Source organism: Tachypleus tridentatus, chromosome 6 (genome assembly GCF_004210375.1).
Source record: "Tachypleus tridentatus isolate NWPU-2018 chromosome 6, ASM421037v1, whole genome shotgun sequence".
Lineage (NCBI taxonomy): Eukaryota > Metazoa > Arthropoda > Merostomata > Xiphosura > Limulidae > Tachypleus > Tachypleus tridentatus.
The window spans coordinates 34,017,244-34,040,175 of record NC_134830.1 but is presented as its reverse complement, the minus strand read 5'-3'; the positions used below and the strand labels follow the sequence as shown (position 1 = coordinate 34,040,175).

Below are 22,932 nucleotides of genomic sequence, written 5' to 3'. Positions count from 1 at the left end.
AAATATCGATACTTCATAGAACTAATCAATTGGATAAGTTTTTATTATTTTTTTTAGAGGCAGTACTAATAACTCATACGTTAGAGTCTATGTAATATTTTCTGTACATTCTTTTCTGTATTATACGATGGATGTTAATAAAATATGATTAAGTTTCAACTGTAGAGTACATAAATTGGCTGCTGTATATTTTATACACGTTATTAGTATAGTCTGACACTTGGGTTTCAGGACGTTAAACCTCGTGAACGTAATTAGCCATCCTTAATTTCAGTTGTCTCTTCGTAAACTATGGATAACTGTTGTAGAAAATTGATAAAGTTACCCGATATTTTTTCAAATGATAAATATTATTTTCAATTAAGAACCAATTATTGTTTTACAGAATCCTGTAAAACAGCCCTGGGAATGAAGTCAGGAGACATCAGAGATGAAGATATTACAGCAAGTTCGTCGTACAATGACGCTGTAGGCCCTAGAACAGCTCGGTAAGTGGCTTTCCGATTAATGTGTTTATAAGGGTAAAATACTACAGAGATCGAACTCCGGATTTTAGCGGTACAAGTCTTAAAGTTTATGCTGTGCTACCGAGGAATATTTTTGTTGGTATCTTTAAAATTACTAATGACAATTATAAAAGAATAAGCATTTAAAAATATCCGTTAAATCCTATATTAATCTAACTTATAATGCGTATATTTGTAGGTACGTCTAATTAATTATTTCTACTGGACCAAATGGTAGACGCACTCGGGATTTCCCAAATGCTGTTTTTATTTATATGACGTAGTACCCCACTAAAGGGAGCTAACACGCACCCGATAGGCCTTCAAGGAATTATGAAGGTCTAAAAGTGGGTTTCTAGGATATCTTAACACGAATCTGGCATCGAATTTTGTGTTATTGGTCACCCTCAATGTTCCGGGTACGCCATGTTTGAAACTGTGATCATATCTCCTCTTATAAGTTAGCAGAACCAAACTTAGCATACGTGCTCAACTACAATAGGCGCGTATCCTGACTGATTTTCTTTTCTTTTTTTTCATGTATGAGCATCACTTGGAGTAGTTATAATAGTTATTGGAGATAATTATGGAGCTTTATCGATACACAGGTGCCTTTGTGAAATATGAAAGAGCATTTAAACCCCACAATGGAGGGTGGGAATTTCATGCTAGTATCAAAAATAATGGTAGACTTAGCACACACGATTCGAGTTAGTAAAAAGATAATATTGAAAATTAACAACTGCTGTGACTGGGTGTAATTCGTGCATAATAAGCAGTATCTTTAGTTACTGTAATTATGTTAGATTTATGATAGAATATTGTTTTGTATTTAATTCTTATTTAATTTATTTTAATACAAACAAAGTAAACCTCAACTCATATCAGCTAACAAATTCAACTGTGAGAATCGTTAAAAACACAATTAAACTAGCTCTGAATCGCGATTCCATTTCTTAGAGTAAGATGATAGAGATAATGCAAGCACTTGAACAGATTTTGTCGCTTTGGTCGCCATGGGGCTGTTATGTACTCCTTGCAAACATAAAGGAGAGTAATAGAACTGTGAAAAGGCAAAAGGAACTCAAAGGAAAACTACAGGAGAAATAGACTTTTTTTAAAGAAAAATAAACATCGGTTTTATGGAAGAATAGAGAAGAAAGATTTAGGATGGCATTAGAATATTAAAGTACACTTACGTCGAAAACAGCTGTTTTTATAACTAAAGTATTTTGACCAAATTGCATCAGATACACTAGTTTTAAGACCCGAGAAAGCAAAAAGAATATTTTATGTTGGAAATTTAGGATATGATATTCACGAGAGTGTGACGAGAGGTTATTAGAATCATCTGTGTATGGCCGTTCTTTGATGTAAAAGTCTGAACTGCAACGAATTAATTGAAAGAGTATTATAAACGGTAACACGCTTTCAAAACTCTTCGTATGTACTTAGTTAACTTTTGTTAAAAGTCTGATATACCTTTGTATCCTAATAATTGTCCACAAATTTGAGAAGTACCAACCACCTAAAAATGAACATGTTCTCACAGGTATATGGGAACAAACTTGTAGTAGTAATCATTTTTAGATAACTCTTTTGCTTGAATGATACTGAAAAAACTTTTTTATTACGCCATGTGCAACCCTCAACTTCGCGAAATTTTTATTCTATGTGCATGTAGGTTTGCAATAGAGGTCATGATTTTTCCGTTTAGCCTTCGTTTCTCGTCACGGAGATCTTTATTTTTCTTCATTCTCAGGGTACAGAAATGACGTCATGAATATATCACATGCAAGTATAATGCACTGGCCCCATCTTTACAAATATAATAGTATTATCTCTTGTATACCCATGTAAATACCTCGCAGAGTGTGACTAGATATTCACGGAGGTTCTTTAGGTCCATGGGGAAATACACACAAGTTTTAAATTTTGCATTTTACTGTTTTTACGAGTATTTTTCGGGGTTGTTTTTACCTCTACTTCACCCCTATTGATGGATCTTCACCACATTTGACATAAAGGTTTGTTAGGTTCATGAGAAGATACATTCAAATTTATTGTTTTACTTTGTGTGTTTTGCTGTTTTATGGGTATTTTGTGTTTTTTAAATTATATATAAAGAAAACAACTTTTCGTGTTCTAAGATAATCTTTCATTAAACATGAATTTATATAACTTCCGCCCAGGACGGGTACCCCAGCTAGTAACTGTAATCACCAAACAGATTTGACATATAAACTTTCTCTACACCTGTATAACACAAAAACTAACGGTAAGATGAACATATCAGCAACAATATATTAAAAGCATAGCATCTGTATAAATTCAACCACATTTGATTTCATCATATATCTCACAATATGCAGGATGGCATATTTTTGGAGCGAATCTTCCTAGTAATATTGTATTGATTGGGAACTATTGATGTAATGGTCTTTGGATTATTTGTTGTTTTTGTGTGTGTGTGTTTTTGTTTTAGTAAGCGCTGTTTTAATTAGAAGTATTTTTGCCATTAATTCTTTTTAGACAAGGTAGATAAGTATTGTCATAAAGTTTCTTAAAAAGTATTTTACGATGGAATTTTATTTTTAGTTACCTTAGCCTATTGGTTATAAATATAGCTTCTGATAAAAGAAGACAACAGAACAAAATGCTTTAACCAAGCATTTGTCGTAGCCAACAAGGTCATCCGAATGAACCAAACAAGAAAGAAACAATGGAGAAATTTGAGAATGAAATAAAATAAGTTACAAAAAGAGTAGAAAAGTTTTATCGCGGAGAAAAAACTTCTAAACAATAGAATTTTTTTTTCTTTTACCCTAACCAAGAACATCCCTACCTTACACAAAGCTGTTCTTATTTCTAGTCCAGTTATCATATAAAGAGAACAGTAGCTCATCTCAATGACTTTGTTAAATCTTTGATGAGCGGTATTGTTCTCGTGTTAAGTGGGAAATCACTTTGTCTGTACAGAAACAAGGAACAAGAGTGCTTTTTCTCATAAGAAATTATTTGACGGATCACGTTCTCGTATTTGTCATCCAACAAGTACGATTACGTCCTGCCCAAGTGTCGATAACCCAACGCTTTTTGCTCATCCCCAGAGCTTAATGAGCCCTACAGAGAGAACGACGAGAGCCATCTGCATGCTGGAGTGCTACTCTCACGAGCATCGCCACTACCGCTGCGGTGTTAAAGCCCCAGGTTGACAGGAATGAGTGCCGAAAGACTTGAAAGGATTTGCTAGAGGCCCATCAATTGAAACTTCTTGTAATGAGGTTTTTCTGGCGTAAACCATGTGCATTTGAGACAATAAATTCCTCGTAGCCCGATTCAAGATGCTGTTAGTTCAATGATAAATCGTGGCTATGGCCACAGCTGTGTTAACGGTCCATTTTCCTTTATATTACATTTAATGTTTTGGGGGAATCTATTTGAAACGGATAGGCTTTCAGCGATTACTAAAGGTGGCGCTTTTTTCTATTGAATATTTTAGCTCGATAGGCTTATTTGCATTTCTTGACAAGGTTAACGCATAACATGTACTGACAATAATGTTACTGGCAACGATAAATCTCTTAATGCTCTTCATTGATTGTAACAGTTCCTCACCCATACGCTTACTTTAATTATCCTTTTGCTATGACCTATTAGTTGATTTAGAATACAAATTATACCAGAAAAAAAACTACAAAGAATTCAGTTTACCTCTTTCGTTTCCTGTTTTAACTAAGGTAGTTTTTTGTTGTTTTTTTCTTCAAGTTAATCCAAAACATGTTGAAAACTCCTGAAAACTGCTAGAAAGATAATTCACAAATGAAAATATCAACATTAAAAATGCCTTAATATGCACATCTATAAGTCACGAATTTTTAACATTTTTTGTAATAATTGCAAGATTCTTGATGTCGTAAGAAAACTCTTTTGGCACTGAAGTTTTTGAAATAATATCACCCGTTTATAAAACTTTTTTATATCTTTCAATACGATTTTGAGCATAAATAATTTCTATTAAAATACTATTAGTTTCAGTAGAAACATATAAGCAACACAGAGAAAGTTTCGGTAACATATGAGTTGATCATTTTAGCTAAAATAAAAAATACACAAAACTCTAAGATCTAAAATTATAAATAAAGAATATATAGAGGTCTATACAGTCTTTGCAATCAATTAAATAACCAAGATGGAATACATTTAACTTTGTCAAACTGGGAAATGCAAAGTGTGTTAAATATCTAGATATGTAATTTGTGTAATGAGGCAGGTTCTATGAACATCATGAAAGATTTATTAGAACAGCAAACAATTTTAACAGACACCTGTAATAACATGTGTAATTTAACATAAGAAAGTCTTACCAAAACATATATGATGACAAAATATAACATAAAATTAATACCAATAGCGTCTGTAATTTTATATCAGTTCATGTTAAACATTCTGTTCTTGATTGGCTCTCCTTGTACTCTATTAATCTCCTCAAGGCTACGTGGCATAGTGTTGATGAGGTTATAAATGTAATCTACCGTGTTTTTATCCCATCTTGTTATAAAAAAAAAAACGCTCCAACGCAACTGAAGTAGCTGGTTTATCATCTGTAAACTTTACTGGCCATTATAATGTTGTAATAACCTCAGGGTCGAGCTAATCCTGTGGACAGTTCATTGTCACCCTGGAATGTAAAATTATTGCCAAACTTTGTCCTAGCATATGGCAAAAATGGCATCTCCGTGTGATACCTGTAGGAGTCGCCATTGACGTTTACTTGGAGGATATGAAAACTGTTTTCCACCATGACGAAAAGCTGCCCAACTATGTACTGCATAACTTCCTGTGTGTTCCTCCATTTGCTCTCCAGGTCAACGACGAACACGAATCCTACCAACAGGTTAAAAAATCCAGAAACAGAGCTCATTTGAAAATGTATGTCACCAGTGTCCTAACTGTAAGTTCGTATGCTGGCTGTTTGCAGATAGCACTTCTTGCAAAATAACCTTGTTCGTGTGTTCATACCATTCCTGTTAAAAGTATTGCAATACTTATTTCAATTTTCACTTGTTAACGTAATCAAAACAGGTCATCTCGGGGAAGTAGTTTTTCAACGCCTATCAGTAGACATTCCTAGAAGAACCTTTTATGTAGTCTGATGACATTTAAGTATTCTGGATGCAATACACTTGATGAACCCCACTGTTCTGGAAATATCCATTTGTTTCATTCCTTTTTTGGACACTCGCACAGTTTAATGTCATATAAACAGTGACGAGATATGACTTTGCACCGAGCACACAGGATTTGTCTGAACAAAGTGTTGATCTGTTTCGAAAACGATAATACCAAATCACACCCATTTTGACAAAACAAGTGCTTATGTGTATTTTGACAAACAAATGCTCAAAACAACTAACATAGATCAGAATAACAACTCGTACGCATTTGTCCGGTCATGCCCTAACGTCTCTGTTACCCTTTAGGCATTTATTAAATAGCTACTTCATATACATAAATAATAACAGCTACACACAATACTATACAAAACATTTTGACCAGGGCTGTATACAACCTGCACCAAATTTTTCCCGACAAAAAAAAAAGTACGAAAATCCGTAACGTGGCGCTGTTCATTCAGGAGTCCTCAGTAGGGATTATTTTAAACTTTTCTTTATCTTTTTTCTTTATTTTTTAGGACTATAGTCGGGAATTACTTCAGCTTTAGAATTAATGGAACGAAGATAAACACTGTGGACACTGCATGTGTCAGAACGAGCTCACGTCCACGCGGCTGCGTTGTCAGGCAATCAAATAGACCTTGTTGTCAAGGCAAATAATGAGATGACAAGTTTATTATCTGAACTATAAGAAACTTCATGGACACGGACACTGTGCTGAAAGTGATGAATTACACTGCTGGCCACTTGTTTCTTCTTTTTTTGTTTCGTATAAAGAATGAAGGATGGGTTCGTGCGCTCAAATAAAGCTACTCTTAGTCCTTTGTGGTATGAACGGGAGATTGGAGTAAAAACCAAAGCGTCTTGTCACATACTGACACTTTTCTCTTGTCCAATACTTCGCTATCAAGGCAAGCTGTGAATCATCAATATTGCGATATTCGGCTAGAAGGAAGCGTCTGTGTAAACATACAACCATTATTTTTTCTCCGTCTCACGAAGACATGTTAATCCGCTCGTACAGTGTTGAATGGTAGCCATCAGGTGATAGATCAGCCACATGGGACGAACCAAAGTTCGCAAGAACCCTCGGCCGTCAATCAGGATTATTAGTCAAAAGAGGGAGCCACCGAGACATAAATTGTAGGAACAACGGGCCCGCCTTCTAGCACCTGCTGCTTTTTACGTGATTAAACAAAAGCCAAAGTGTTTAATAGTACATTAGATAATGAACTGTACGAATGTTTTCTCCACTCTCTCGTTGTCTTGACTAATTTTACATTGTAGAAAGGAGGTTACAAAGTACCTTTCGTTGATAGAAATATAGAGTGAGTGATCTTATATACTTTTGTGATTCACTGAAGAGAATTGTTTGTTTGTTTGTGTTTGAATCTCGCACAAAGCTGCTCGAGGGCTATCTGTGCTAGCCGTCCCTAATTTAGCAGTGTAAGACTAGAGGGAAGGCAGCTAGTCATCACTACCCACCGCCAACTCTTGGGCTACTCGTTTACCAACGAATAGTAGGATTGACCGTCACATTATAACGCCCCCACGGCTGAAAGGGCAAGCATGTTTTGGCGCTACGGGGATGCGAACCTGCGACCCTCAGATTACGAGTCGCACGCCTTAACACGCTTGGCCATGCCGGGCCGACACTGAAGAGAAATTCGCTGTAATGGTTTTCCTTATATTGTTAAAATTCCATTATCTCTTCCTTACAGCGAGGGTATTTGTAAACTGTCATTTTACCAAGATGCGATGGAGTTATTAGTCGCTTCCTTTGTCATCCTATTTTTATTACTTGGTCATTAATTCTTCCAGGTGTCATTCCTCTGTTTAATTATGGACGCTCACTCAACGGTGGTCCGTATGTAAGCTAAGAAACATAAAGATGAGTGAACATTCACTGACTTAACTGGCGCAAAGAACTTGAGCGCTGTTTTCTACATCTGTTCTCATAAATCATATTCACAATAAAACACAATTCAATTGTTTTATGTTCTACACAATAGAGTCGTTTTCAAGTTACATCGTTTTGCATTTATGTTTACTACTAGTAGAAATAACTCTTTTCATCAATTTGCTTTGTGAACACTTCAGAGATTTCTATGAAATATTAGGAAAATTAAATTTTCAAGTATCCAACGTTAAGAGCCAGATCAATAGTGAGTTGTTTGAAATGTTAATTTATTTAAAAATGAACAGATGCCATTTACAAATAACTGAAATTTAAATTTTAAAGAGATACTTATAGCTCGTGTGCAAACGTTTTTTCAGGCTTCAGTCGTTTAGTGACATTTTTTCTTTACAAACTTGCCCATACTTTACCTCAATGTCGAATATCAATTAATAAAACCTTTAAGTGTCTGTAGTTTCTTCGTTTCCTTACAACACCAAGTCATTTCTGAACTCCTAACTACAGTATTATTACATTTACCTAATGACACTTATGAACGACTTTCGTCTTCCATTATCATATCTAAAACCTAAGTTGATCTCTCTGGTGTATTAAACCTTTCATTTTCAATGTCACATAACAAACTAAAAATTTGATTATTTCACGACACTTATTCGTTAACACTGTTTATTGAAAATAAGATACTTAGTATTTATTAATCAGAACATTTGGGACGTAACTTCATTCTACAAAGAGTCATCAATAAGTTAACAAACTAGGGCACTTTATAAAGGTGAAGACATTTGATACGACATATAAACATTTTAAAACATGAGAGCATAAGTGAATTTTTCAGGATTATATGATTACCTCTGACCTTTCTTTTTTAAGACTGGAACAGGAAGTGAACAGTGGTGCTTGGTGTCCATCGCGCCAAATTGACAAGGATACGTATGAATACCTCGAGATAAACTTGCACAGTCTGCACGTAATCACCCAAGTAGCTACTCAAGGTCGATTCGGTAACGGACAGGGTCAAGAATATGCTGAACAGTATAAGTTGGAATACTGGAGACCAGGAGTGCATGACTGGATTCGTTATATCAATAGAACAGGACACGAGGTAAGGATTGCTCATTCATATACAGGGTGAAACGTTCTACACAGCTTAACAAATCATTTATGATTTGTAGAAAGTAGATTTGTTTGTCTCGCTAATTGTTATTTTTTCAACGCAAGTATAAACACTAAATGTCCTTTAATGAAGAGAAATAGCCAGTATCCAACACAAATTCTCTAATCCCACGTTTCATCTTAACGGCTTTATAAAGAAATAGACGCCAAGTCTTAAAAGTTATATCTTGTGAAGGACTATTCTCCATTGTTAAGAGACAGTGTTATTCCTACAATAGTGTTTTTGAACGCTCGTAAATAGTAAAACGAAAACAAAACTATCATAAAATTAGCCATCATTACTAAAATAGAGTGAGTGTTGTTAGGCTGCATCGTCATATGGTAACAAACGTGAATATTAATGTTTCATTGTAAATAATCAGTATGTTTCCTACATACGTGGACATTATGATTGAAGTTTATTATTATGGAAATACCTTAATGAAATATCGAATGCGATTGTGTGATGATTAAAGTTTTCAGAAACAACGATTGTTCTGTCTCCAAATATGGTACAATTTAAAACTTATAATTAAAAATATTGTTTTATGTATAGAATTGTTTCATGATAGCACAGTCTGATGTCTGTCCATGTAATTACTTCTCAATGTGTGGATGGATCTTTACCCAAATTGGTATGGAGATTCATTAGGTTCATGCACATTTTCAGTTTTGCACTTTTTATGGGCGCTTTATTTTTGTTATCACTACTTTCCATTCTCTAAGTGAATGTTTACCAAATGTGGTATGGAAGTTTACTGAGTCCATGGGAGATACATACAAATTTTAGGTTTTGTAGGATTTATGTGTGTGTTTTTGCGTTTGTTACCACTACTTCGCCCTCTGTAAATGGATCTTTACTAAATTTGGTTTCGTGGTTTATTGAGTGCATTGAAAGATACAAACAAATGTTCAGTTTTGCATTTTGCACTTCTTAATTTTTATGGGCGTTTTTGCGTTTTGCACGATTACATATAATGAAAACAACTTTTCGTGACGTAAGATAACCTGTTATTAGTCATGAATTTACATAGCTTTTTTCAGGAGACGTGTACTTCAGCTAGTTGTTATCAATAACTTTCAAGTTTTACAACTTCATAATACAAGTGATGTGTTACATACACGAGGACAAATCTCCTCCTCCAATGTTAATCAATGTTAACCTGTCTTTGAACTTGTCAATATTCTATTTGGGGAAAAATGAGAATTAGGTTTGGTTTGTTTTGAATTTCGCGCAAAGCTACACGAGGGCTATCTGCGCTAGTTATCCCAAATTTAGCAGAGTAAGACTAGAGGAAGGCAGCTAGTCATCACCATCCACCACTAACTCTTGGGCTACTTTTTTTACCAAAGAATAATGGGATTAGCCGTCACATTATAACATCTCCACGGCTGAAAGAGCAAGCATGTTCGGTGTGACGGGGATTCGAATCCGCGACCCTCAGATTATAAGTCGAATGCCTTAGCCACCTGGCCATGCTGGGCCTAAGAATTAGAACTTACCATTAAACAGATTCCTTCCTATCAGCTCCTCATGGCCAGATGGTTAGACACTCTACTGTAATTTTAGGTCGCGAATTGAATCCTCGTCTCACCGAATAAGATCGCCCTTTCAGCCTTGGGGACGTTATAATGTGACGGTCAATTACACTATTCGCTGGTAAAAATTAGCCAAAGAATTGGTGGTGGGTGGTGATGACTAGCTGCCTTCCCCTCTATTCTTACACTACTAAATTAAGGGCTGCTAGCGCAGATAGACCTCGTATCATCTTTCATGTCTTGACCATGAACCTGCTGAAGAATTGTAAATCAGTTAAATAGACAACCAATTATGATATGTAATCGGTGTATTGATTGGCTAATCAGAGGTTTTATAGGTAAAACCGACACAGCAGAATTTGTTAAATATTTTTCTATGTAAATATCTTATATTTATTGTTATCTCTCTTTGATTGTTTGTTTGTTTGTTTGTTTTGGGCAGAGCTACACAAGGGCTATCTACGCTAGCCGTTCTTAATTTAGCAGTGTAAGACTAGAGTGAAGGCAGCAACTCATCACCACTCACCGCTGAGTCTTGGGCTAGTCTTTAACCAACGAATAGTGGGATTGACCGTCGCATATAACGTTCCCATAGCTGAAAGAGCGAGCATGTTTGGTGTGTCGGAGGTTCGAACCCGAGACCCTCATATTGCGAGTTGAGCACTTTAACCACCTGGCCATGCCGGGTCTCATCTCTGTTATAAAAGAAAGAGTAATGCACGTGATTACCCTGGCACCAAAGTGCCTCTCACGTGCAGATTTCCTCCGACGAGTTTTTCATATTAATTTTGACCCTAAAGAAAAGCTTATCTTGTTTACTAATCTAGAATTTTTTATAGTATGTAGTTCTTTCAGTCACTAACGTCGTTCCTCGACTTCCAGAGTTTAAAATGCGCAGTATCAGGTGAAGCAGTCTTTCTGCACTGTAGTATATTTACAAAAGAAAAATAGAATAAAAATACGAACTTCTTAAGAGGTTTTCTTGTAACTTAACCTTCTGTAATTAATTTCCTGCAATGTAAAGCCTCACTGGAATCTCTATTTATCCCATGTAGAGAGTAATTTATCTGTAGGAATGTCGGGTGTCTACAGTTTAAAAACATCTGGTGAGCTCTGAAGTTGGCTATAGGCTTGATTTACTCTGTTTTCGCTTTCCTGCCCGTTTTGGTGAGGGTGGCGGCTCTCTTTTTAAACGAACATTATTTTAAAAAAAATAAAAACATAATGGCGCCTAGGAACAGTAAACATAGGGCTGCATAAAGAAAGCCTAGTGAAGCCTCCCAACTTCTTCAAGTCTAATAATGTTAGACACTCATGCGAACCAACTTTCTGTTTTGCTTTCCAATTAAAACGCCGCATTTGGCAAGTCCTAGGTTTATCTTGCTTTTTGCTCAGGTTTTTGGCTTTCGGGTCCCAAAATATAACTTAGAAAGTAAGAACATCAGAGTAACAAACATCACTTAGTTTGCTACCCAGAGAAAAAAGGTTTTCAAGTATCACGCGTTCAAAAAAGGTGTGTTTTGTAAAAATATATTTTACTGATTTTGAACATATAAGTGTTTTTGCATCCAAACACTCGGCAAAACTGGTATTTGGGATAAAGCTGCAAATCAATGATCTTAAAGTCAGCATCGAGTGCGTCCCATTATAATAATGTAGCGTGTACGTATAAGATAAGCTCTACCATTCCTTTCTATTGTCAAGCCATGACAGCTGCAAGGTGAAAGATGAACATCTACTGCGCTTGCGCATTAGAATATTCATTATTCGACAACAGGAAATGAGAGTATTTTATAGAACTGTGGTGTCACGTTGATTAATGTCTTATAGATTTCATGTTATTGGCTAATAACTAAACAATAGCATAAGGGCGGTTGCCGTTAGTATGAACTAAAAGAAACAACAATAAAAACTTGCAACCTATTAATCATACGTTTTAGTTTCAGGTGTGAAACAGAATCAACGTTTTTTTTTAAAAAAAGATCTATTTGCAAGTACTAACCACGTATATAAGAGTTGAAACTAAGATAGGCTAAACTTATATTTACTACTTTCTTCTGTTTGCTTGTTTTACAGTGAGAAATCTAATGTTTTAAATAAACGCAGTTGTTATTTTTACCTTTTGTTTAATATTAAAGTTGGTAACAATACACAAGACTTCATAACAGTAAAAGATGCGTTTGTTTGTATTGAAGCACAAAGCTACATAACAGACTACCTGTGTTGTGCCCACTACGGTATCGGAGTCCGTATTTTAGCGTTATAAATCTTTAGACTTACTGCTGTTACACTATAATAATATATAATAATTTAAAATTTAAGCATGGTAGTTCAAGTTAAACAACTGTCATTTTTAAAAGAGCGTTACTAAGTGTTTCCTAATCACTTACTTAAACCATAAACTCATTAAGTTCACATTTTCAAGAAACAACTAAATTGTTAGTTAGTTTTTGTTGGAATTAAATAACTTCTAAAATTCGCCCATTATAATTTTTCTTCTGTATATCAACTTTTCATTATTGTTGCTTTCCTATGTTTTCGATCTGTATAATACTTGAGATAAGAGTCACACGGAACGTGAAATTGAAAGTTGAATTCAACCTACCATTTCGAGTTGTAATCTCGAATCTTTAATAAGGCTCTTCCGAAGCGAATAATTGAATGTAAAATGGAATCCTACTTCAGAAATGGGTTTAATACAGCAGCCTTGTGGAAGTCTGCCTACACTAAAAGTCGTTTTTCCCCCTGTGCAGCATATCCAGTTCGATTATGTGGTAAACATCTTTCAGCTCAAGAGCATCTTTTTACAGTTGTTCCTAAAATTGTCCTGATGAAAAAAAAATATTTGTTAATGTAAAAAGTCTAAGAAAGCATGTGGTCATTAAGCCACAATGTCGTGGAGACGACTCGTTTTTGGAAAAAGAATAATGTTCAGTAATTCTTCAGTCGAGATATTTTAAACAAATATTAATTTAGTAAAGTTATTAGGTAGATATTAAAGGCCTTATCTGAGATTTACCAGAGTATTTTTTGCTATAAAATGAGGGTTTTTATTCAACAACAAAAGACTCTTTCAAACTATGGCGAAAAGCTTGGTTTTTTCTGTGGATAAGTAACCATCTTCAACAATAACATTGGAGCAACAAGGGTGGCAAAATGGAGAAAAAAGCACATACAACTAATGATGTATAAGATGTAGACGCTATAATTATCTTAGAGAACATTAGGAACTTTAAGATCATGATCACAGAGAAAACTTTAAGATGGGAAGTATAAACAATCCAATTAAATCCAGACATTGATATACCTGCAACGGATCATTTAATGGAATTGGGTTTGATATGGACAAAGGTGTAATAATGTTACATTTCTGAAGGTGTTATAAAGCTATCTGTAATTTTCACTATAACGTAACGTGTGCAATCACATGGCATTTATAATATAAAAGATTGAGAGGTGTTGTCGACTACCATTGAGAAATGAGCCTATCGAAGTGATAGCATTGTGTCATCCATTTATTGGAAAGACAATCCTGGAACTCCTGCCGAATGAAAAAGGCAATAGATCTACAATGAACTATGGCAAATTCTGGCATGGGCTAGTGACAGCCCATGACTGATTAAAGTATTGAAGTTATACAGAGCAGGTCTATGTGAGTATTAATCCAAACTACAATCACTAACAATCCTATCAAACTCAGAGGAATAAGCTGCTCATTAGATGACATGAAGGAGGCATGAGGCAATCCGAAGAAAACTGATGCATTGAAAGTGAGCAATCCTCCTTTGAGCATCTTCAAATGCGATCTTATCATATCCCAGTAAAGGCGTACAAATACCTTGACCCAGTGCGTTGAGGTCACGATAAACATTTTTATTACTAGACATTAAAGTTGGTTGCTGCTCCATCCACACATAATCCTTTTCGTGGCATCTGAAAACTGCATGATCGACTGAGGTCACATCCTAGATGAGACGTTGTTTAAATCTGTAATGATGTATTAATTTCTAAGGATCACTGTATGCCCAGAGGTGCGGTGCAATGTTTTTGTTATGGAAATTGGTAGATGGCTTTGTATGTTTTCTAAAAAAACATTCATCCCGTTAGGCCTTTATCCATGCCAAACCTCAGGTCGTTCTAATAAATCACTGTACATATAAACAATATCCAAAGTTGACTTCTTGACAATCACTAAAATATTTAATTGAGTCTTTCTATTGTGCTCTTGATTTACGATTACTCCTGTATAGCTCTGGCTCCATTTGGACAACCCTTGTAATTAACACTGCAGTGAGATAAACTTATCTGATAATTATAGGTAGTCCTATGAAACTACAATTGTAGATCAAAAACAAACCAAGTAGTCCACGGCATGATAGCTGTAAGTTTACGGACTTGCAACGCTAAAACCCGAGGTTCAATTCCCTGTGGTAAACACAACAGATATCCTAACGTGGGTTTATTCTAAAACAAATAAAAATTAGAAGGTATATTAAATTCTTTAAAGTTAATTAAAGCTTGAATGGATTTTTATGAATCATTTAATACGCGTAGCTTTCCACGAAAAATGAATGTTGACATCTGAGACATAAACAATATTGGAAAGTTAAAACAAATTAATTAACTATTTTGGAGCAAAATATATCTAAAACCTATAAATGTTACAGAGAGAACTGTTTTCATTCTTTCAGCTTGATTCTATGTCGTGAAATGATACAAGCTTGAAACTGGAAACTTTGGTGTTTTGTACAAAAAAAATTAATGTACAAACAGAAGTAATTTTGGGTGTTGTTAATTTTACGTATTTGTGTCTTGTAATTTGTAAGTTTGGCTCATACTTTTGAACTCTTTCTTTACTAGAGAGAAAAAATGCATGGCCAGGTAGTTAAGTCGCTCGACTCGTAATCCGAGGGTCACAGGTTCGAATCCCTATCACACCAAAAATGCTCGTCCTTTCAGACATGGAGGTGTTATAATGTGTCTCTCTATTTGTTGGTAAAAGGATAGCCCAAGAGTTGGCGGTGAGTGGTGATGACTAGCTGCCTTCCCTCTAGTCTTATACTGCTAAATTAGGGACGGCTAGCGCAGATAGCCGTTGTGTAGCTTTGCGCAAAATCCAAAAAAACAAGTTTCTCTCTAGTAATTCCTGCAGAATTTACTTTCTAAGAAAGAAAGATGTTGTTAAGGGAAAGGCACCGATCTCCAGTGTACACTCAAAGAAATTTTGAGTTAATGGTTATTAATGTATTAACGGTACTTTTGTCAGGTGTTGGAAAACCGATAAAAATACTTACTTAGGAATAATGTCTGTAGATAAGAACCAGTAAAATTACTTCAAAATATAAAAGAATAATTCGTGGACCAATTGTGAACGTATTTAATAAGATACTCAAAAATAAATACGTTTTGTATGTAAACTGCAATTGGTTTCAACATTTTCAATTTCCCAAGAATTTATTAAGAATAAAATTCGTAATACAGTGTATTTGTATTTTCTTACAGCAAAGCCATACAGTGTACTTGTGTTTTCTTACAGCACAGCCACATCGAGCTCGTTGCTCAGTTCACCGACGGGAATCGAACCCCCTCATTTTAGCACTCTCAATCCCCATACTTACCGCTGTGCTCGCGGGGGACGTAATACCGGGCACACATGTGCATCAGAGTTAATTAGGCCAATTTATTCTTAACGCTTTTGGCACATATCTTCATGTAAGTGTAAATTCCGTAAGTGTACTTAAGTGTATGAAACACATGTTACTTATTCTTGGGAAGTAAGCATATCTAAATTTCCAATATTGTGTGTATGATTAAATCGGAAGTAAAAACATCTGTACTCGATTAAATCGGAAGTAAAAACATATGTGCTCGAGTAAGTTTAATTAAATCTTATTTTTCAATCTGTGAAGGAGATACAACCTTTTTTAAAATTCAGTATCATTATAGTGTAAAATGAGAGGATTTTTACGATTGCTTCACAAAATTCCAAATGTGTGATGAAGAATTTCTAGTATGTAAAAAACAATGTATCATAACAATATTAATAACCTGTTCCGTTCGTCACTTCCTTCTACGAAATTCACATTCTTAACCACTCTCTTAAGTTAGGCTTAGTAAAGGTTTCATAACATAACCCAATTTCATTTGTAACCTGGAAAGGGATTTTGCTAGAGCTTACCGCAACACTAGTCGTTAATGAAGTTCATGGCGGATAATCCTTGTCGCTACACCCTCATCTAAGAGGATTACTCCTCTGTGAGGAACTGACAGCGAGACCTCATTGCTAGGCTTCTGTCACGCGGTCTTTTCTTCTCTTTCTTCTTTTGCCTTAGTGATACAATTTATACTTTCTTTCCCTTTCATTTCACTTCCGATAAAATTCTGGAACTCCAACTAACTTTCAAACTTACCTCGCCTGTAGGTATGTAGAGTAAGATAATATTTATTTTTTCCCAAAGCTGTTGCCTTCCAACATTGAAGCTCCCCTATCTCGCATTTTACACGCTACAGTAGCCAGTCTAATAAACTTACAACAGAAAAACATTTTTTTTTCCTCCTGATCTTACCCTACCCTTCACTGAGTACCTCGTATCTGTACGTGGCTTTTCTTCCCCTCAACTAATAATAGTGGCATCTAGACTATTATCCTGTACTTCAGAGTTTCTTTCATTGAAATCGACCAAATAATCTCAAAAAAATAGAAACGTCTTTTTCCAGATGGTTCCGCGCAAGGTGAAACAGCTTCCAATCTTTGTGGTGATGCATACGGCAATTCAAGGAATAGAACGTCTTTTTAGTAATATAAATGCATATTTGACTCAGAAAAATCGTATTTCTAAACGACGAAAGAGAAACAACAGATGCGTTTGAACCTTTGCATTGTGGTTCGTGTTTAACGTGTATATTAAATCATGGAACGTGTCGTGTAATGGGGAGGAAGAAACATCCCAATAAAACAATGTTTGAGACATAAACAGCAAGAACTGACTTCTCTGTCATAGCAGAATACGGTTAAGTTGTCCATATTAAATTTGCGTCACACTTGATGGCTGGGTTGTGTTTTTTATATTTCATTGTACATATATTTGTTTGTTTGTTTGCGAATTTTGCGCAAAGCTCCACGAGGGCTATCTGCGCTAGCCGTCCCTAATTTAGCAGTGTAAGACTAGAAGGAAAGCAGCTAGTCATTACCGCCCACCTTCAGCTCTTGGACTACTCTTTTACCAAAGAATAGTAGGATTAACCGTCACATTATAACGCCCCCACGGCTGAAAGAATGAGCATGTTTAGTGCGACTGGGATTCGAACCCACCACCCTCAGATTACGAATCGAACGACTTAACCCACCTGGCCATGCCGGGCCCGTTGTATATATAATCGATTATAGAGTACTATAAACTAAAAATTAAGACTTACGTCTTTACTGATTACGTTAATAATTGACAAAGTTACAGAGCCAGAATTACAGATTTCCTAGAGGACTAAAGCAGGCATGTTGTGTTCATGATAAAAACTAAATAATTTAATTTGCTCTATCATTATTTATAGTATCTGTCAGCTCTAAACGACCATTTAATGTTTTCCCCTATCAGAAATTTGTCTTCATGAATTCCATTCGCTTCACTGTGTTCCTTCTGCAGGAAGGAGTCTCAGGTTTTGCAACCAGTTAATTTTCTTCAGTCAACTAAACATTATTGTAACAAAAAATTTGCGTTAATTTATAGAAAAAACAGAAAACCTCAGCGAACAAGTATTTACTTTATAAAACTTTTCTAACGCTTTACCTGGGGTTTAGTTTTCAGATTTTAATATCTCTGTAGTAATAAATCCCTGATTTATTATGAAAATATTGAAACTGTATAAATTACTTGTAAAACCGGTTTTGCTTTGGCTTCTCATGATTTATTGTTCAGTTATACCAACAGATATTGCTTGTAATATGAATTTCCATCTTACGTGATGGAATCTTTTTATGGAAAGATGATAACCGTTTATAAGCCTTGCCGTACAATTATTAGATTGAATCGCCCCCAAGGTTATTTCCAAAGTAAACATGTTCAATCGATTATCAAATTATTTAACTAATTTATTTTTCACTAAAACAGACTTGCTTAAACCGTTGAGGTCAATTAACATTTTCAATCAATTGAATAACTAAATATCTGGCTTTTTACTGATTGCGTAATTTATGTTTTCCTTTTACAAATTTAATGACGTGTAGGTTAATCAGAAAACGAGCGAAAAAAATCCATTCTTTTCCCCTGCACTCGTTGCCTTCGTTTCTCATTTTTGAGGTCTATTTCTATGCAATGCGGAAAGATGCTAATAAATTGTACTTATTTCTTTTGAAAGAGCAGATTGCGTTGAACGTTTTGGAAAAATATTTAATAATTTTTTTTTTTTTCTGGCCTGACATGGCCAAGTGGGTTAAGGCATTCGACTCGTAATCCGAGAGTCGCGGGTTCGAATCCCGGTCGCACCAAACATGCTCGCTCTTTCAGCCGTGGGGGCGTTACAGTGTAACGATCAATCCCACTATGCGTTGGTAAAAGAGTAGCCCAAGAGTTGGCGGTAGGTGGTGATGACTAACTGCCTTCACTCTAGTCTTACACTGCTAAATTAGGGACAGCTAGCGCAGATAGCCCTCGAGTAGCTCTGCGCGAAATTAAAATTAACAATTTTTTTTTATGTTTCTGACACCTTAAAAGGAAGCGTGTTGTGTTTCTTTTCTAATAACAAATGGTCACTTCTTCATTCATTTGTCTTTTTCTTCTTTCCGACGTAAATGTTTCAGAACAGAACATGCTGGTTTTAAAACGTTATGTGAGGAAAAGCATTTGATCATCAGGAATGTCAGAGAGTAGAAATGTTCTGAAAGAATGTCTTTTTGTTGCTACATGTTCAAAGAAATACTCTTTTTTTTTTTATTATCCTCCTGCCTTGAGAACGTCCCAGCTGTGAGCGCCTTGAAAACTGCTTACTCTGTTGTACACCGAGTCTTTGCAGCGTATCCAACACATAATGTGACAGAGCTCCTCTTGATATTTGAAGAAGTGGGTACTAGGTGTCGGCATCAATTGCTTATTGTCAGGAAAAAGTAAGGCAAAAGGAAGCGTACATTTCTTCTGGCTTTGTTAAGGTGTTCTGGAAACTGCTAGAGACAAGTAAGTGTAGAAGAGAAACGATTCATTATCTCTTGTGACAGCTGAAACGCCATCTGGCTCAGGTAATCGTCTTTCCCACGAAGCCAATGATATCCGTGTTTGCTCGCTGTTGCCAGGCCGACGAATAAAATTTCACAAACATATACTATTATTAGATTGTGAATAGTACAGATATGAACCCTAATAGTCATGTAAATACATGTGTTTGTGTGTGTGTGTTTTCGTATAGCAAAGCCACAAAGGGCTATCTGCTCAGCCCACCCAGAGGAATCGAACCCCTTATTTTAGCGTTGTAAGTCCGGAGACATACCGCTGTACTAGCGGGGGGCATGTAAATGCATTATAACAAATTGATTAAAACTAAAACGAATACTTCGAAAGGTTAGTAAAAACATTTACCCAAACAAAAATATATTTCCTGAAGTCAGAGATTATAACATTCACAACTGTATATTTTCTCTCCGGTAAAGTGATTGTAAGTAAGAGTTGAAAAAAATAGTTCTAAAAACGTGTCTGTAATACTGTGTATTGAAGGAGAAATAATACAATAACCAGCGTAAGTTTCTCTTCAGTTCGTAAATTCCCTTAAGCCCTATATTTTTTATAACTTAGCTCCTTTCGTGCTGTAAAGTATCAACATTCTTTACAAGAACTTATAACTCCGCCCTAAATGGTCAAAATATTCTGCTTCAAAAAAGTAGTTCTATATTGAAGCAATTGGTTCTTGTTCAAAATAATGTAGCTAAATTTAATAACAATACATTTGAATTCAAACAAAAATATATTACTTCATTCAGATGGCGTTGATCGAGAACAGCAGTCGCGTGTACATGTCTTGTGTAGCGAAAATAATGAGTTAGCAGTAAGTTGTTGGTGTTTTCAGGTATGATATTACAAATCCCGGTTCAAAACTGACCTTTACAATACATCAAATGTTCAAGAACCTTCTTGCCTTCTTTTCCTTATAATCGCTAATCCTCTTTTTAGGCTAAAATTCAATTTTAGCAACTTGGGGTTGTCGATTGCTGTGCAAAAAAGTTTCATAGTATATCATGATAAGCTGAGAAAATTTAAAGTATATATATATATATATAACTGTGACATAATTGGTGTATAGAAGACCGATGTGTAATTTCCATCGTCTCCTAAGAGTAAATAATGAATGCCAAACTATAGTACAAATACTCAACTAGTTTCTGTTTTATTTTGGTTTTTTTTCTACTTCATTCGCGTGATTTTTTTATAAAATATTTTTGTGTAAAAAATTTATTTTTCTTTCTCATATCATGGTAAACAAAGAAAATTATAAAACTATTAATATACGTGTATGTAACCTATGAGCAATATTTCTATTGTTTACTCGGGGGAGGAAATAAATAGTGTGAAATTGTAATAGATACACAAATATGTATCTCGTTGGTTTGTTGTTATTGTTTGCTTCATTTGCGTGATCTCATTATGAGCTATTTTTTTTAAAGTGCTTCTTTTCTCATTAAGATAAAGTTCCCAAAGAATATCCTCCCACAGGCAAGTCCGTGGACGTGCCCGATTGGAATTGGTTGATTGATCCATTGAAGATTCCCTAACCTTCATTCTTCTCTGTCACGAAATTCTATTAAAAGATAGCCAGGTGCCACAACATCGAACCCTTGCACATATGGCCCTTTTTAATACGTACTTATTTTATCCGTGTAATATATTACACCGTTCAGTCTAGATCTAAAAGAAACACAAGCAGTGCAATATTATACGTAATAAAAATAATGGATGATAAACACCGTACCGAGACCTATTTATTTGCGATGTAACGCTGTGCATAATGCTATTCGCGTAGTTAATATGTTAGCAATAAGAAAGTTGCTATTAACTGATCACGTCTTTTTAATATAGTTTAATCACTGCCTTGGTGTTTTATATGTGCACATAAGTTTCTCAGGTTTGGTGGAATAAACAAAATAATTCGGAGTTTGGTTTACGTTACGTAATAATATACGTGGTTATTTCTTAGGTATGGTGGTGTTATATATAATAGAGTATCAGTGTGTAGTTTTGTTACATAATAAAGTTATTGCACGTATTTATACACACACATATATATAAATGTATATATATGTTTATATATAGAGAAATAACACTATAACTACAGTTGTCTCGATGATATATGAAAACACTGTAAAAAATTAGTAATTATTTACTGGATGCCGTAATACTGAATCGCCCAATACCTGTTATTTATTTACATGTGTGATGTCAGTAATATTTTCGGTTATCAGGAGTCTATTAGGAGTTTCATTGAAAATTAACTTTATTTGAAAATAAATATCTAGCATCCACTGAGAATTATTTTATAATAGGGAGTTTAGAGAAAAGTACAATGATATCAAACGTTTCTTATTACACGTACCTGCATCCATCAAACTTGATAACAGTTCAAACTGGCGAACCTATTCGTTTTTGTTTTGTGCATTTATTGGTGTGTTGTTTTTTTTTTAATTTCTTACACCTAGTGTAGGACACGTCATAAGTTTTTAAATAAGATAAGTTGGATAAAATGGTACTACTTTGGCGTAAAGCTAGAAATCGACTTCATCTTCTCCAATCAAAAGATAAGAATACACCAGAAAACTGAATAGATCACCAGGATGTAACTGGCTTTGTCTGCCCTGGCAACCACGATTGCTACTACCTTGTCAAGTAGAATACAGCCTGTAGCGTGAGCTTCCTTAATGTGACCACGTTCTTCGCCATTCTGCCTACTTTCGTAATTTAATTTTCACTTGCCTTCACCCTGAGTAAAGTGAGTTTTAAGCCTCGTGCAATGAAGAGATTTAGCTAAATGAGATAAGATATCAGCAACGCTAGGAGATGGAGTTTAATGAGAAATCAGTAGGTAATAAACAATAGCAAGACATCGTATCTACGTCTCCCACCTCTAAAACGACGAGACAGGCTTCAGTATCGTTTATTTGTTTCAATGATGTACATGATGCATAATAGAACTTGGTAAAAATTGAACTATCTGCGTACAGACGCCAGTTGTATTACGTTAGTCTCTTACCTAACGTTTCTACGCTTTTATTTTCAAGTTAATATTTACTGAGTTGTTAAACAAGTCTTATGATCGACTGTAAAATGCCAGAAAGTTCTCTTCAGAAGAAGATCATCATAAGTAGTTTACCCTTCGTGGACAATGTATCAGTTATTTTTTGCAACTTACCACTTATCGTTACTGCTATTTCACATGAAGGTAAACCAATAAAGGTAAACGATTAATACAAAATAGAAAATCCAGAGTGAATAAAACAGAACTATTTTCAACAGAATAGAGTCATTGTTATCTCCATGTAAGAAGAAATTGGTTGATAATAGAAACTGTAACTCGGTACTTTCGCCTTCCCTTCTCTACAATGTTCTGTTGATCACATTTGTTGGTTCTCGATAGGTATTTTAACATTAATAACTAGGTCATATAACTT

The 22,932-nt window shown here is 35.1% G+C and overlaps 1 protein-coding gene across 2 annotated transcripts in view; it reads left to right on the top strand.

Annotated features, from left to right (window-relative positions):
* Nucleotides 1–387: 387 nt before the first annotated feature.
* Nucleotides 388–22,932, top strand: part of LOC143252217 (discoidin domain-containing receptor 2-like) — a 56,458-nt gene continuing 33,913 nt past the window's right edge. For both annotated transcript variants that reach the window (XM_076504015.1, XM_076504013.1), the window contains exons 1-2: nt 388–488; nt 8,472–8,703. In XM_076504015.1, the coding sequence (XP_076360130.1) occupies nt 409–488; nt 8,472–8,703 (312 nt within the window). In that variant the 5' untranslated portion in view covers nt 388–408. The remainder of the gene's footprint in view (nt 489–8,471; nt 8,704–22,932) is intronic.